This window comes from Vespula vulgaris, chromosome 22, assembly GCF_905475345.1.
Source record: "Vespula vulgaris chromosome 22, iyVesVulg1.1, whole genome shotgun sequence".
Lineage (NCBI taxonomy): Eukaryota > Metazoa > Arthropoda > Insecta > Hymenoptera > Vespidae > Vespula > Vespula vulgaris.
Genome location: NC_066607.1, coordinates 455163 through 471648, shown reverse-complemented (window position 1 = coordinate 471648; position 16486 = coordinate 455163). Strand labels below are relative to the sequence as shown.

General features: G+C 39.3%; 1 protein-coding gene across 6 annotated transcripts in view; it reads left to right on the top strand.

Moving 5' to 3' along the window:
* Nucleotides 1–14926, top strand: part of LOC127071596 (dystroglycan 1-like) — a 51026-nt gene extending 36100 nt beyond the window's left edge. For 3 of the 6 annotated variants that reach the window (XM_051011053.1, XM_051011052.1, XM_051011050.1), the window contains exons 2-15: nt 4576–4931; nt 5222–5431; nt 6401–6529; nt 6630–6755; nt 6868–7242; nt 7332–7430; nt 7852–8358; nt 8578–9074; nt 9208–9403; nt 9469–9630; nt 9706–9942; nt 10029–10218; nt 10301–10978; nt 11125–14926. In XM_051011053.1, the coding sequence (XP_050867010.1) occupies nt 4626–4931; nt 5222–5431; nt 6401–6529; nt 6630–6755; nt 6868–7242; nt 7332–7430; nt 7852–8358; nt 8578–9074; nt 9208–9403; nt 9469–9630; nt 9706–9942; nt 10029–10218; nt 10301–10978; nt 11125–11348 (3936 nt within the window). In that variant the 5' untranslated portion in view covers nt 4576–4625 and the 3' untranslated portion in view covers nt 11349–14926. The remainder of the gene's footprint in view (nt 1–4575; nt 4932–5221; nt 5432–6400; nt 6530–6629; nt 6756–6867; nt 7243–7331; nt 7431–7851; nt 8359–8577; nt 9075–9207; nt 9404–9468; nt 9631–9705; nt 9943–10028; nt 10219–10300; nt 10979–11124) is intronic. The other 3 variants (XM_051011051.1, XM_051011055.1, XM_051011054.1) reach the window with 3 other exon arrangements.
* Nucleotides 14927–16486: the final 1560 nt, after the last annotated feature.

Below are 16486 nucleotides of genomic sequence, written 5' to 3'. Positions count from 1 at the left end.
AGGCTAATGAATGAGACCAAAGCGGCCTGTTTGTTAATCTTTATATCGTAAACGAAACGATACTTTGCATCGCGGGAAAGCAAATCGATCGAGTCTTTTCGAAAATGAAAGACCGCGATGATACAACCGAATGCGGGAATAAAAATAAAATAAATATAAACGTATATTTAAATCCACCGTAAATTTGCACGTAGGTACCTATATATAAGGATTTTCCTCTTTCCACGCGTATTGACTGTCGAGAATTATCGCAAATAATCGTTGGATAAATAGATACTCCTTGAGGGAAATACAAGATGATATAGGTTCTCTATAATTAGGCCGATCGTTACTGCATAAGCCAATCGGTACAGTGAGTTTCAGTTTAATTATTTCGATCCAATTACGAGCACGTCGAGTCCGTTCATTGCCGCGTACAGAATTCTACACCGTTCTTCTTTCTTCTCTCTCTCTTTCTCTACCTCTCATTCTCCCTTCCACTCCAATCGTTGGACTTTAGACGAGAAGCGAAGAGTACGAGTGGCAATAAAATTCTCGTCGAACTTTAGTACTTTTCGATCCGTCACTCTCTCCCGAAGTACGATCGTTTCTCTTTTTAACGTTATCGAAAAGAATGTCGTTCAAACTGATCGAAGATATAAGTTGGAAAGGATAATGGTTACTTAAGTTTCTAGGTATAAAGCTCGGTTAAGCCGATACAGCAGAGGGTTCGATCAATATCGGAACAGGCCGTCAACTTGGAACGCGTGTGTATGTGTGTATCGTTGCAACCTGGATCGCATTTTCCTTCGGACGATCCAACGAAAACCGTCCGTCGAATTCTCCTAACGTTTGCATTTTCGCGAGAGAACCATTTTCCGTTCCGCGTTAAGATCCTTTCAGGTTTCTGCCTGAATTTTTCAAATCGGTAGTACGGAATTGTAAACTATTCGTTCTCGTGAACGAAAACCCAAAGATTTAAAAGGGCGGCCGCGGAACGCGTTAAGATCAATTTAAATTTAGATCTTAAAGAAGAAACGATGCTTGCAACGCCTGGAGGTTCCTTTTAAACATTCATTCGTCTCGATTTGATATCACAAGGCTGACGTCACTGTTTATAACTTCAGAAATAACTGTCAGCGTGAAACCTCAGACCTTTTTTCCTTTCGAACGGTCTTTGGATTCACGTTCGAGTACAAGGCTGCTTTGTGCGTTCGATATGTGCGATTAAACCGAATGAATGAATGAACGAACGGACGAACGAACGACGAAGCACTCGTTTTCTTTTTTATTCTTTATTATTCTTCGACATCCGGATTTCAATTCGATCGGAATGCAATGCGTTCCGATACCTTTTGAAAAATGCATCCGCGTTAAAACTAGTCCGTTCTAAGCCAAAGAGAAAGGATAGGTTAGACGCATAAGCTCGAGTTACTGGTTGAATTCTACGCTGGATTGATTACGCGTCAGGGGTCGTCAAATTTGGATTTATGATCTCGAAATATAGTTATCTCTACATTTTATAAATAAAAAAAAGTACGAGTCTATGGCGTCATTAAATCATCGGAAAGGTCGGAAAGTGCTTTAACATATCCCATATAATGGTTTTTGATGGGTGTCATGCAAATCGTTACGCAGTCCGCTACGATCAAATGCACGTTAATTTACCTCGAATCTCATCGAGAAACGTCCACTTTTCCCTCTCTCTGAATCGATAATTTACCAAATATCACGTATTGATATAGAAATGATTTAGAAAAAACGATAATAAAATATTTGATGGATTTTACCAAAAATTTGGTCCTCGCCAAGCCGTCGTCACTGTCTATTCAAAAATTTTCATTCGGTTCTTGTCGAATGACAAATCGTCGTTTATTTTTCAAGCATCGAGCTCGAATCGTGTTCGCGAATCAAATCCATTTCTATTCTATATCTGCTATAGGTATTAACGAGTAGGATGTATGAATGATCAAGAGAGATAGAGAGAAAGAACCAACGATTGTTGGGGAAATAACGAATTTGCGTTGGGACGTGAGAGTGGAAAAATCGAACCGTTGGTAAATATCCTAATGTTTGCCTTGCGCGGGATATTAGTTTGCGGTTGCGAATGCGAAAAGCTTTGCAATTTTTTTCCAGTTTCCGATTTCCTTCGAAATATTTCATTATAAATCGAACGAATGCGATTTCTTTTATTTGCTCTTTTATTTACCTCGAATAATCGTCGGTCTTTATCGTCGAGCATGGTTATTATTTTTTTCTATGTAATTAATCCTTTCTTTTCTTATTCGTCGATTATCAATATTTTTTAAGATTTACATTCGCTACAACGTTTCTTTCGATTTACATCAATGATCGAGAACTTAATATGGCTTTCTATGAAATCTTGTAGGAAAAATCGAGAGATTCGAAGGTGTCTATATACGTATTGCAAAGCGTGTTGTCTACGCGAATGTGTTGCAAAGCGATCTAAGAACGATTCCTTCGAGGATCGGGTTTTCAACGATCGTATGTCAAATTTAATTACGCTTGATCAGCCGCACGTGCACACCGATCGCGCCAAGTTTACACCAAGTTTGACATAGCATAACGTCAATTACGACGGTCGCGAATGGATGGACAGACAGATTGATGGATGATGGACGGACAGATCGTCCATAGCCACCGTCATTGCGACGTGGGTCAAGCACTCTCTACGGAATGGTCGTATGATTTCTAATTCGATACGCGAACCATCTTGTTTTTCTTTCTTTCTTTTTTTTTCTTCTTTTGCTCAGGTACACCTTCTTTTTCATCGAGAAATGAATAAAATCAAAGTTGGCTACTTTTTTCGCATCGATTGCATTTATTCGTAAAATAGGATAACGCTGATGTACATTTTCACATTTTGCAACGTGTTACCACGCGATCGACCCTTATTTAGATTCGAAGGAACATTTTCAATTTATGTAACACCATTAGAACTAGATCGAACTGTTGGATAGAAAACCGAGTGCAGATATCTGATCGTTTGTCACGATAATAATAAAAAAAAACTTTCACGAACAACTATCGTTGGCTATCGTTCATCCGTGAAATGCTATCATAAATATTAAAGAAAATCGATGCAAAGTGATGTACGTAATTGCAACGAAAGATGGGGACAGTCTGAAACACGGTCGATAAACATATCAAGAACGTTCCGGATTCCAGCTGTGCGAACTCTTAGAACGGAAGTCGCACGGGTCTCTGTATAGAAAATCATAGATACGAGTAGGCGATATAAGAAACATTGTACAAGGACAAAATGCTTTTGGTCTTATCGATCCCGTTCATAGTACATTATCGATCGTGTAAGCCTCACAGCCAACACTTCCGTTCGGCGCCTCCAAGTCTGAGAGACATCCGACCAATTCTACATTCTATTCGCGTAGCCTCACGAGAAGAACGATAGTCACAGCTTGTACTCGCCACGTGTTGCGTTGATCCTTTTAACAGTCAACGAATGTTTCGGTGAAATATTAAATAAGAATTTTCATTTATTTGCACTAAGTCACGGAAACGCTGGAACATCGATAAACGTATTACAGACCGTATTAAATATCATTCGAAAGATAAATCTTTCGAGTCCATTTGTTAATGAATATTTATAAAGAATAAATAATATGCGTTAAACGCATATTTTTAGATGCTTAGGAATCACCCAAGTGTCTTCTATCTCGCTCCACGTATCGTCATCTATCTACATTTATCATCCGGTATATTACGAATTTTATTCACCGAGCGGACAATGTTTATATATCATTTTACTCGGAAGCCGGACCAACGCGTCCAATGACATCATCCTCTTCGATATTCCACCCGCATAAAGACTTGTTCGTTCTTATAGGAAGAATACGATGATGTACTCGAACACGTGCATGTGTATAAGTGCCTCGTACAGAACGATGCTCGACATTCCTAACCGAAAACGTAATGCTGTATATCGTTACGCACTTGTAGTTCAAAGTTCGTGCTTTTGACGAAGAAATTAAATGCCATTATTCTGCTTACGACCGAGCATCATAACGGATCTTGCCAAGCGTCAAGAAAAAACGATCGATTTTTTTCAAAGATTTATTTCCCGAATCAATTTTCCTTCTTCTCGATCTGCTGTCGTTGGTGCTATCGTTGGTGCTATCGTAATTTGTCGATCGTTCTCTTACATTCACGTTCTCCTCGGCTCGTCGAAACGAACCCTCGTTTGAATCAGCCAACGATTCATTCTCAATCCAATCTCTCCTCTAGCTCTCATCGATCACGTCCTAGAAAAACTGCAACCAAAGAGAGAGAGAGAAAGAGTCGGTTTGTTCTCATAATTGTTCAAAGTTTTTCATAAGAGCATCGTACGCCGATACTATCATTCCGTTCCAATACAATTAATATCGAATGAATGAAGCACTGATAGAAAATGTCGAAGCTGTTTTTATCGACACAACGATACGATAATAAATGTAGTATTTCGATAAAATAACTGACTCGGTCGACGATCATATTGCTTCTCAATGCTGTTTTTAAAATTATTTCTTTTTTTCTTGAATTATTTCTATATCGTGTTGACTCCTACGATAAAATTTGCAGGTGTAGCAGTATGGTATGATACAAGCGAGCCTGAAGATTCTCCCCTGAAAATGAAGAAGCCTCATATCCTGACGTACCTGCTCCTCCTGCCTCTAGTGTTGGGATTTAACTTGCAAGAGGACGACTTGGTCTTTGATGACATCGGTGAGGAAAGCAGCAGCACACCATCGATCGAGAGACATATCATCGATCGTAGTAGAACCGTGGGACACGATCGAAGATTGGTGAAAGATACAAAGAGACATCATCGAGTCGAGAGATTATGGGATATACCGGATGTCATCGTTCCAGTGGGTCATGTTTTCAAGTTAAGGATCACGAGACAAGCTTTCGGTGGCAGCGTGGATCGTTACGAGGTGAGTGACTCGCGTCACCTTACTCGCACAGGTATCTTTCTTTCTCCCTTTTATATACCTGGATAAGTGCCAAATTCTCGAGCACCGATTCGGGGTGTCGTTTCAACGTCAAAAGTTTACTTACTCGCTCAACCGTTCGTTATCTCTCTCTCTCTTCCTCCCCCTCTTTACGGGAGAACAGCCAACAATCCGAACGTCCCTGTTTGCCATTCAATTTGCGATCCTTGTCCCTTGAAATCTTCGATTTCACTCTGGTAAAGAGATATCGAATCGAATTCATCACGATTCAGATACACGAGGCAAATGGACAAAACCTGTCCCGTTGGTTGTACTGGGACGATGCTGCTTCGACTCTTCTTGGTGTCCCATCGAAGAAGGATGTTGGTAATCATCATTTAATCGTCAAGGCTATTGGAAAACACGGTGACAACGCCAAAGATGCTTTCTTCGTGCATGTAGTTCCGGAGAAACGAGAGGAAGTCAAGCATAAAGACGGCAAGGTAAAATTAGTTTGCCATTCAGTTTGCAATCTAAAGAGATAAGTCGTTAAAGAAACGTCGATATACATATGTATATCGTGCAAAAAATGTACTATGCGTAATTAAACATATCTCGTAGAAAACAAAGAGATTTTTCGCACGTTGTCTCAATCTTTCCCGATTTTGTTAATGTGTCGAGCACTCCACGTGGTTGCCTTTGGGTTGAGAAGAAAACATTTTCTTGGCAACGTTTCAAGCGTTTTACGTCCAGCTCGCACAACAGGTACCTATCGTGAGTTTCTAGGTCAAGTTTCGAAGCCGAACGAAAGATAAAATGAATGATATGCTTTTAAGACGAATTTGGTCGGTATAATAATTCGGTTTCGTTCGATCGTTAAAATTAATACCGTCGTTAAATCTAGAGCGATGTCGACTGAATCGTACAGTTTGATTATCTTTGTTTATTTAAACTATTTTTGCTTATTTATCGATTTGCAATTAAAAGAAGCACCTGTCGATATCGCTCTGTCCGATTTATAATCTCAATAAATAAATTATGCGTACCAAATGAAATGACTTTTTAACTAGCAATTTTAATTAGCAAAGTTATCGCGTTACGTTTTTCATCGTTCTTCATACGTATAGATTAAAAAGATAATTACTTGAAAGGAAAACTATGTAAATGCGTATTAAATTATTTAAGTTCGAAAAGTCATTATAATATATATGATATATCGAATATTGACGTTATCGCTCTAAAAGGTCTTTCTCGTCGTTTCGATGCGAGATATTGCTATATTTAAATCTCATAAAGAAATTAGTTTCGTAGACGGTAACTGATTGATGCCAATTGATATCGTTATGCGTCACCAACGTACGAGTAAACTTCCAAGTGTCCAACGACCCTAATTCTTCAGGTTTCATTTGCAAGGGTCGTATAAACGAAAGGCTTACGATGCGAGAATATTAAAACGATTACTTGTATTTTAGAGTCACTGTAAAGAAGGAGAAGACCAGACGCTGTTAACGATTTTTCTGGATGTCAAATTCGAGAATCTCACACCGTCCGTTAAAGTAAATGCGATCGAGAATCTCGCTGGATTTTTGGGACTCCACACCGTTAGTATTCTTGTTTCAACGTTTATCCTCTGATATAACGTATACATACATATATATGCATAAGTTATACGTACGTGTAACTTTACGTTCTTGTTTTTAGAGCGCATTCTCTATGCACCCGCAAAGTGGAAAGGAAAACTCGAATCCTGATTCTCTGGTTATTTTTACCGGGCCTGGGAATGTTAAATACCGCACCGAGAGACATCTAACGACTATCCAATGGCAGGTAAAGTTTGTAAATGATTATTGTTACTTGTAGTATTTTTATCTATATATATATATACAAATAAATAAATGTATATATAAAAGGACTATAAATAAAGAGATTTTTGGCGCAGGTTGGCTGCGACGGTCACTTATGGAGGCATCAGACGGATTTAGTCAAGCAGCTGCGAGATCAGGCGAAAGATGGGACACTAGCGGAGGTTCTTCAACTTCCTGTACTATTGTGGCGTGTAAAGACTGACTCGACCTCTCTATCTAGAAACCGTAGAGAAGTTGGATCTGGTGATTTCGATGCCGACGAATACGAGGGTTACGATTACGACGACGATGAATATGGCGAGGACGAAGACGGTGGCGACGATAACGAAGCGATCACGGAACCACCGTTGCAACCATCTTACGTGCCCAACGTCAACTCGAGAGGAAACACCGAATGGTTGGAACATCCGCATAGACATCATCATGGAGAAGAAACATTAGATTTGGGCGTACGAAACAATTAATAGCCTATCTATCTTTCCGACATCGTTAAAACAAATTTTTAATCGAATAAACATTTTAATGTTTCCCTTTTTAGCAGAACGAAGAGGTTGACGAACGAGAAATCGTTCCATCTACAAATCCACGTACTGCTGAATCAAACGCTGCCAACGCTTCGTTCAGTGGTCTATTGACCGTAAGTATATTTTCCCGAAAGAAGAATATATATACATATATATAAAAAAGAAAAAAAAAACTTGTTGACAATGTGTCGCTACATTCGGCTTTTATCGAAATCGTTACTCCTTTGTCTACGCTCATTCGCTGTGCCATTGCTTCAAGGGGTCACCGTGCTTAAAAATGTATTTCGTACGTCCTCTAGGATAGTCGAAAATATTTTGCAGTATTCGCGCAGTACAGTAGCTAAGCTATCTCGATAGATACACTCTGACGATGTAGGTCAATAATTAAAACTCCATACAGCGTATTGCTCTATCTTGCGACGAATCTGGATAGAAGAGATCAAAAGTATTCTGCCATACACCTTCGCGCTCTCCCTCTAATGTAACTAACAAAGTTTTTCGTGCCTTACATCGCATCTACTAACGATTTCGCAGACAACAACCACCCAATTTACACCGTCATCATCAACTACAACCACTACAACCATGCCAACTACGACAACTTCAACCACAACGACTCAAGCTACGACAATGCCCACGAGTACTACTACTCCTACTACTACTACTACTACTACTACTACTACTACTACTACTCCTACTACTACTACTACTACTACTACTACTACTACTAGTACTACTACTACTACAAGTAGCATGACTACGACAAGCACAATAGCAGATACAACACCAGCTACCACTTCGACCACCGTTGTTCCGTCAACAGAATCTACCAAGGTGGATATCGAGGAAGAGAGCGAAGATAATACTCAACGCGTGGACGTGGAATCTGTTACTCTGTTACCCACAATTTCTCCCGAAATCACTACCACTCTACCATCGATTACTACGCTTCAATTTAGCACAACAGCTGCTTCGACCAGCGCTACTGGAAAAGCAGAAACAGAAGCTACCACTGTTTTTGCTAACGTTACGTTCGAAGAGGTAATGCTTCTATGCTTTGTGCTTTTCATTTGTATGATAGTTCATTTTGCTCCTATTTCGATTACCTTGTCCGCATCGAATATTCACAAATTTCCTGCTTACTCGCATTAGGTCGTCAGGTGTAAGATAGTCTCGAGTTTTTATCGTTTCCTTATCGAGGAAACGTATATTTACATTCGTATCCCCCCTCTTACTCACATTTATTCGGTTTCTATTTAGGCAACATATGGAACGACGGTACCTGCAACGCGTCAACCTACAATGACCCCAATTGCGTCATCTACTACTGTTGGCACTACAAGCGCCCACACGACTATTCCGCCCACACAAGCTGCTACGGTATCTACATCTAACACGACATCGGAGGTACATACGACCACGAGTACGTCTACCGTTGGTGTTACTACTAGTACTACTACCGCTGGTACTACCACGGCTCAGCCGACTACGACCGTTACGATTCCACCGTCGCAGGCTACGACGGAAAATATTGAACTTCCGGCTAGCAATTTGCCACCCAAAAAGGATAGAAGGTTGAAGAAGCTTCGAGTGATCGCTGGCAAACCGTTAAGTTACGTTATACCTCCTGACACCTTCAGCGATCCCGAAGACGGGGATACGAGAAATCTAAAATTAGGTCTGTACTTGCAAGGCGTACCGATCAAAAGTACTAATTGGCTTCAATTCAATCCTCGTACGCAAGAAGTCTATGGATTGTAAGTACAAGCGTAGAGTATATCACCGTACGTCGATTTTATTTCTTATCGTTCTTTTCTCTTTGATCGTTTCCTTCCTTCTTACTCTTCTTCCTTTCTTGCTTCTCGCATTTCATTATTTCGTTCGTTACAGACCCCTTGAAAATGATATTTCTACTTGGAATTACGAGTTGGTAGCCACGGACAGTGGTGGATTAAACGTCTCTGACATATTGGATGTTCACGTTCAACAGCATAGATTGAGTCGCATCGTCAACCATGAGTTCAGTATTTATCTAAAAATAGATAAACGTAATCTTTTCCCAACCGACGTTGATTGGGAATTACAGGTATTTAACGATATAACGGATAATATTGCCAATCACAATGCGTACTCAATAACGACTCGTTCTAGGTTATTGGGAGTTTGGCCGAATTATACGGTGATGCGGATCCATATTATATCACGGTACGAGCTATCGACATCGATCACGATCAAGCTATCCTTACTTGGATGAACGATACCTTCCCTCGTAGTAGCGAATGTCCCAAGGATCATATAAATGAACTGTTACGCGTGCGTATAAGAAACTTGTAGAAAACGTAAAATCTTACACGAATGTTCTGCATTGTAAACGTTCTTTCTAAACAGATTTTGATCGATAAGGACGGCGATCCTAGTCCTTTGTTGAGAGCAGCTTTGGCACCCGAATTAAGGGTGAAGCGTGTCGTTTTCCAAGGAATCGGACAATGCGAGGATATGAATCAATCGGGAATACCTAAAGTTCATACCGAAGAACCCAAAGTAAATTTCCCTCCTGTTCCAAGAAATCAAGTGGATCACGTAAATGCCACTGTTGGAGAGTTGCTCGTATTCAAAGTCCCAGAGGTACATATCATCTTGTTTTTGAACGACCGTTTTAATTACGTTATAATTCGATTGCGATTTATCGATAATATTTCTATTATCCTCAGGACACGTTCTTTGATTCGGAGGATGGATCCTCTCGCAACATGAAAATGTCTCTTTTGACGATTGAACGTACTCCCATCCCGCCCCACGAATGGTTACAGTTTGATAATAAAAATCAAGAATTTTATGGCGTGCCTTTGCAAAATGACGTAGGTCGAAAAGAATATCAATTGGTCGTGACGGATAGAGAAGGTAATCGTGTCTACCGAAAAGGATTGTTAACTCATAGACACACACGCGCGCACATGTATGTACGTGAACGTTTTAATTGCAGGCGCAAGTGCTACGGACGGTTTAGTAGTCGTTGTACATCCGGCCCCGCCTATGACGCATACGGTTGAATTTTCGATGACTTTGGATATACCGTACGAATCGTTCGCACATTCAGCCATGCAAAAACGCAATTTTGTTGAAAAATTGCGTGACTTGTATCACGATCGTGACACGAGCGCTATTTCTTTACACGGCATTTCGAACGGTAGTACTGTCATCACGTGGCATAACAAAACATTACCAACAGCTTATTGTGCTCACAAAGAAGTAAATAGATTACGAGCGGTACTGGTTAAGAGTGACAACGATAGACGATCGGTTACCGACGAGGTTTTAGACGTGATGGGTCTAAAGTTCCCAGTGAAACAAATCACAGTAATCCCAATGGGAATATGTCGCGGTGAATTGACGGGCGTTCCTCCAGATAGTCACGTACCACCCATCGACGATTCCACCTCGATCGGAGCGTTTCACGATGATTATCTAATAACGTTCGTTCTGCCAGCTATTATAATAGCAGCCATGCTCATTTTCGCCGGCGTCATCGCCTGCGTACTCTACAAACGTAGGCGCAGCGGGAAAATGAGCGTTAGCGAGCAGGACGATGAGCGACAGAGTTTCCGCAGCAAGGGAATACCCGTGATATTTCAAGACGAGCTCGACGAGAAACCAGACCCAGGTACAACCGTTATAAAGACTCTATAAATTTCTGTCATATCGTTGCAAGACGATCTTCTCGATTAATGTTGCCATTAACCGATCGGTTCGTTCGTACTCGAATCGTACGAATCTAACTTGTGATGCAAATTGGTTTTGCCCTTTCAGGCAATAAGTCGCCGGTTATCCTGAAGGAAGAGAAACCACCGCTTCCACCTCCTGAATATCAAAAGAGCGAGGACGGCGCGGACGTGCCAATGTTACCGAAAGAAAATTCCGAGGAACCTTACCAGCCGCCGCCGCCGTTTGCGACGAATCGTGATACAAATCGGCAAAATCGTCCAAAGCCCACGCCGACGTACAGAAAACCGCCCCCATACGTGCCTCCCTAACAAAATGCAGTGCACTCGCCTACGCGCAAATATATGCTAGCTATGCTCGGAGATGCATCACCGATACACGTGCAAAAGCAAAAGGATTCTTACAAGAAATCTCAGTTCGGCGGGAACGTTGAAAATTACGGGGCTCTAAACGTTTACAGCGATCACTGAACTTTTAGTTTTCTTGCACGGAGTATCACATAACGAACCGAAAGATTTCTTTGCGAGGAGTCTGTAATTGCACGTTTTTACTTATTACGTTTATACAACGGACAAATATGGATTGTTACTAAGAGAATAAGTTGGCCGTACGTTTGCGGGAATGTTAAGAGAAAAACCTCTCATAACTTTTTATTAACATATTTCATTTCATTGATTCTTCTATTGTATTTCATTTATCGATAACTATTTTTTAAGGAGTATGGAATACAAATCACGCGTTGCCTTTCGTAACGAATTCAAACTGTAGAGAAGGATTCTTATTGCTCCGATTGAACGAGTAAATTTAGTTTAGATCATTGTAGAACCAACAACGGTGATAGGATCTATGACAAGGTATTCTATTTGAAGTAATGCTCTGGACAGTCAACGACTTTCGTGTTTCAGTAATCAGTGCCATTTTTTAAGCAATAAGCGTGCGAATGCATCGCGTATTTACGCGTGTTGGTTCTACGACCTATCGATACCTTGAGAATTAAGCTTCTTCAAGAAGTATCAAGAACTTGAACGAAACTCTTTTAATCGTACATACAACGTATAACACTGCCAAAAAAGTACTGTAACGACGTACAACCGGTGATTCAGGGGCGTCAGTTTATTAATTGACCGACAAATTTTTCGTACATCTCGAACGTTGAATTTCGTTTGGATTATTTACTGTGCGACTTGAACAAATTATTGCGAACCTACACTGCGAGTAAGACGGAAGACTACTTAACATTTATATCTTTAAGATGAAATCAAACTGGCGCTTATCGCGGGATCATCATCGTTTTCATAAGTAATTGTCTCCCATAAAGAGAAACCGACAACTTCTTGACGCGGGATTTTTAAATATTGGTTCGTGCAATGCCATTGCAAAGTGACAGCAAAATGCTTCCATTGGCACCGTAGGCCATGCAGACTAAAGAAAGAAATGATGATAATATATACGATACATATACATATATATATATATATACATATAAAAATATAAATATGTATATTATACCTATTTGCTGTTCGATAGACATTAGTCTGTGGGGTATTTAGAGCGATGATATTTAAATACTGCCAGACAAGCGTCATAGCATTTACGTTCTTCTTTATGTGTAAAATTGCAATTACGCATCGCGGTCCTACTTTTTCTTCTTTTCACGCACAACTCGTGGCAACGACGTTTTGCACGTACAAATCGTACGATCATCGCCGGACGCAAGATTAACTTTGTCCTTTGATTTCGCCAAATTCTATTATAATTACTTTGATAAGGAATTTAGATCAACGTTAATGACCACGTTTAACCTTGATCCAAATACCAACACATTCGTACACAAATAATAATAAACCTATTTAATTTAGATTTTTACATAGTTACCAAGCCAAAAATAATTAATATTTAACAAATGGGAATGAGATTAAAATAGTTGACATACACACACAAAAAAAAGGAAAAAGAACAAGAAAAACAAAAAATAAAAAACAAAAAAAAAGAAGAAAAGAGAAAAAACGAGACGAAATCACAATCGTAACGGAACGCGTTCGGCACGACTTGCGCAAGGACACGTTCGTTTTATAATCATTTTTGTAATTTTTTAGCGTGTCGCTAAACGCCAACGCTAATAATTTGCGTGTTCCTGCTATGAGAAAAGGAGTGCGGGGACACGATACACGGGTAAAATGTCTAACACATACAGCCGTTTCTTCGATACCTCGATACTTTTTCCTGATATTTTTGAAAAGGAAATGTAAGAAACGATTAAAAAAAAAAAAAAAAGAAAAAAGAAAAAAGAAAAAAGAAAGAAAGAAAGAAAAGTATCGGTGCAACCTCAAGTTTGGAGGCTTCGTTTTTTATTCGTCCAAGTTACTGTCGGCGGACGATCGACGAAACCGCAAATTTGAGGTGAAACTCCTATGAAAATCGTGTGAATGGTTATAACAATTGTATGTAACATAGCAGACGGATGTTTCGTATGCAAGCTAAAAATTACTTTAATATATATTATCTATTAATTCGCGTCTCTGTAAACTCTTTTTGAGAGTTTATTGTCTATAACATGATGATTGAATCCTTCTCATTGTCTCTTGTTTATCGCAGATAAACTTTTCCAAAAGCGTAGTCACAGGGGCACGCATTAGTTCGGTAAATAAAAAATCGTAAGTAGCTTGTTTTTCTTTTTTTCGTTTTTTTTTCTTCTTTCTTTATTGTACGATTGTACAGTAATTTTTATAACAGATAAATCATTACTTAACAAAGCTTAAGTGTCGGACACATTTTTATGAATTAGGATTTAAGTGAAGGTGCAGTATGTAAGTATATATATATTTTTTTTTCTCGTATGTAATCAGATAATGAAGAAAAAGTAAAACGTCTTCGAATCCAGTCTCGATAGGCGCTTTAGCGAACTTATCTCTTGGCGACCTGCGATAAACAAGCTCTTTTCATATCATGCTTTTCATATCATCGCTCGCGCGTCTTCTTTAAGCGCTCCATCGTGTTACCGTGAAAATGAAGATTATGTATGATAGTCGTGTACGATATTTATGTGACAAGAGACGATGCGATTTAAAGGTACGACAAATTCGTTGAAAGAGTCCTCTTAAGATGGGGACGCATCAAGAAGTGCTCGGACTTTATTCCTGGCCTGCGAGTGTATCTTGAAAATATTTTATAATTGTATAAAGGAAATGGGTGAGAAAGCAAGTGAAAAGAGGCGATACGAAGTAGCCAAAACAGAGATTTCATCGTAAGTTTCGGATTTGAATCTTTTTTCCTGAAAAATAAGAGAGTCGATCGATCGATAGATCGAGTGCCCTAAGTTTATGGAAAATTACCATTTAAAGGAGGAAGGGAGAAGAGAAAGAGTTGACACTAAGTATCGTATCGTCCGTATGATTTGCATAATTATAAATATGTCTCTGTGTGTGTGTGTGTGTGTGTGTGTGTACATATGTATATATATATATATATATATACATATATACGTATGTGCGTGTGCGTGTTTGTGTAAATAGATATATAGTTGACGGCAGTACTGATCGGAAGTTTAACGGTATTTTTATCTCTAAAGTAAACGTCATTGTCGGCGTATTTTTCGCGAAGGAAAACAAAAAAAGGATTAAAAGACGAGTCACTTTTGTATACTATGTAAAACGCGAAGGTAAAAATTGAATTTTTGACATGTGGGGAAAATTGCAAATAGATTTTAATGGATGCCTCGCCATGATTATTGCAAACCCCTACGTACGTAGTCCAGCACGTTGGTCGTCGAGGATGAATGGATGAATATTGAAACAATGATATACATTTACGGAATATATCTGTGGCAAGTACTACATATTAAACACGTGTAAGGTTACGAGTTAATAAAGCCATTTTAGGGTACGACGTATACGTCCTTTGTACTTGTTTCGAGTCGAAGCTTTCCGTGGATGTACGAGTCAATCTCCAAGTGGAAGGATGCGTTCAAACTTTTAACATCGAGGAAATCGTGATGATAAAAATGATCGTAAAAAGACGTATATTCGTAATACGAGATAGAACGACATAGAACGACTGACAACGAGAGTCACGCGAAAAAGATCGATCGTTGCTTCCAGAGTTGAACGGGCTACGTTTAGAGGATATACTTACATAGACGCGACTTATCTCTTTTTGTATCGTTAAAACGTAAGTTCTCGCGTCGTATTCATCTAAATATCCAAATACGTTGTGTTTTTACGAGATTAACTTTCTTCGAAAATTTCTTTTTCGAACTTATTTTTCGCTGTTCGATCATCTGATTATTCGGCTGTTCGATTATTCACGCGGTATAGCTTAATATACGACATATTTGAATTTGTTTGATTATGTAAGGCGTCGGTACCGTCCCTGTCGGTGCTAGAATACAATTTCGCATTTGCACGGTTGCACATAGTACATATTTTGGATTGAAATGCAGACCAAAGCTAGCAATTTCTATGGACTACGTTCGGTCGTTTACGTCAGTCGCCACAAATGAATAAATTTCATGTTTTAGCATCTTGCTGACTTGGAACATTTTTCGAAAATGCAGGTTACCTATATATTACTTTTCAGAGAAAAGAAAAACGTTTAACGATAAGATTAACGATAAATTTTTCTTTTCAACGAGAGATATCGTTTGTTCACGAAGATTCAACGGTTGCACAAAGTCTGCTACTATATTTATGACGGATGACTTGATTATTTTAATTATATAGTCGACACAGGTAAGTAAATTTTCATCGATAAAACCGAGGACGTTCGAGAGAAGGTAATCAAGTTTTTCTTCAATTCTCATATTTCTTTTAACGATAAATTTCAATAAACCCGAAAGAACTGGAGATTTGCGGATGCTTTCTGATAGAAATTACTAGAATTCATTAATTTTTATTGGTACAGTCGTAAACGCGACCGATTCACTTTATTGGTATAATGGAGGCAGAACGATGACGTTTACGAAGCACGTTCTATGACATAACGTTATCGTGACAAATGTTACCCGCCGTTTAATAAAAAGAAAGATGCGTGCTTCCTCGAATGAATTACTTCCTCAAAGTGTTCCCTTTTGGCCGTTCTTTTGTTCGAACAGAAAGCAACATCTGTACCAAGACCATCTGTTCTTTATGTTTGCACCGAGACCGTGAAATTTGTTGTTGTAAACTATCGCACTGTGTTACGAGATGAGACGAGTCGAGTCGAGCCGTATTTTCTATGCTCTTTACACCTTTATATCAACGTTTGAAGATACAATTCTCACGTTTTTTTAAACGTGATATTTAGTAACTCCTTAGATATCATACGCACGACTCGTATTCTATTAATTCATATTCAAATTAAAATTTCTTCGACGATGACTAGTAAAAAATGTTTAGGAACGACGAAGAAAGGCGATCTTAAACGTTGTACGTCCGCGCGCGGACTGATCCTAATAGAGTGGGGGTAAAGTCGC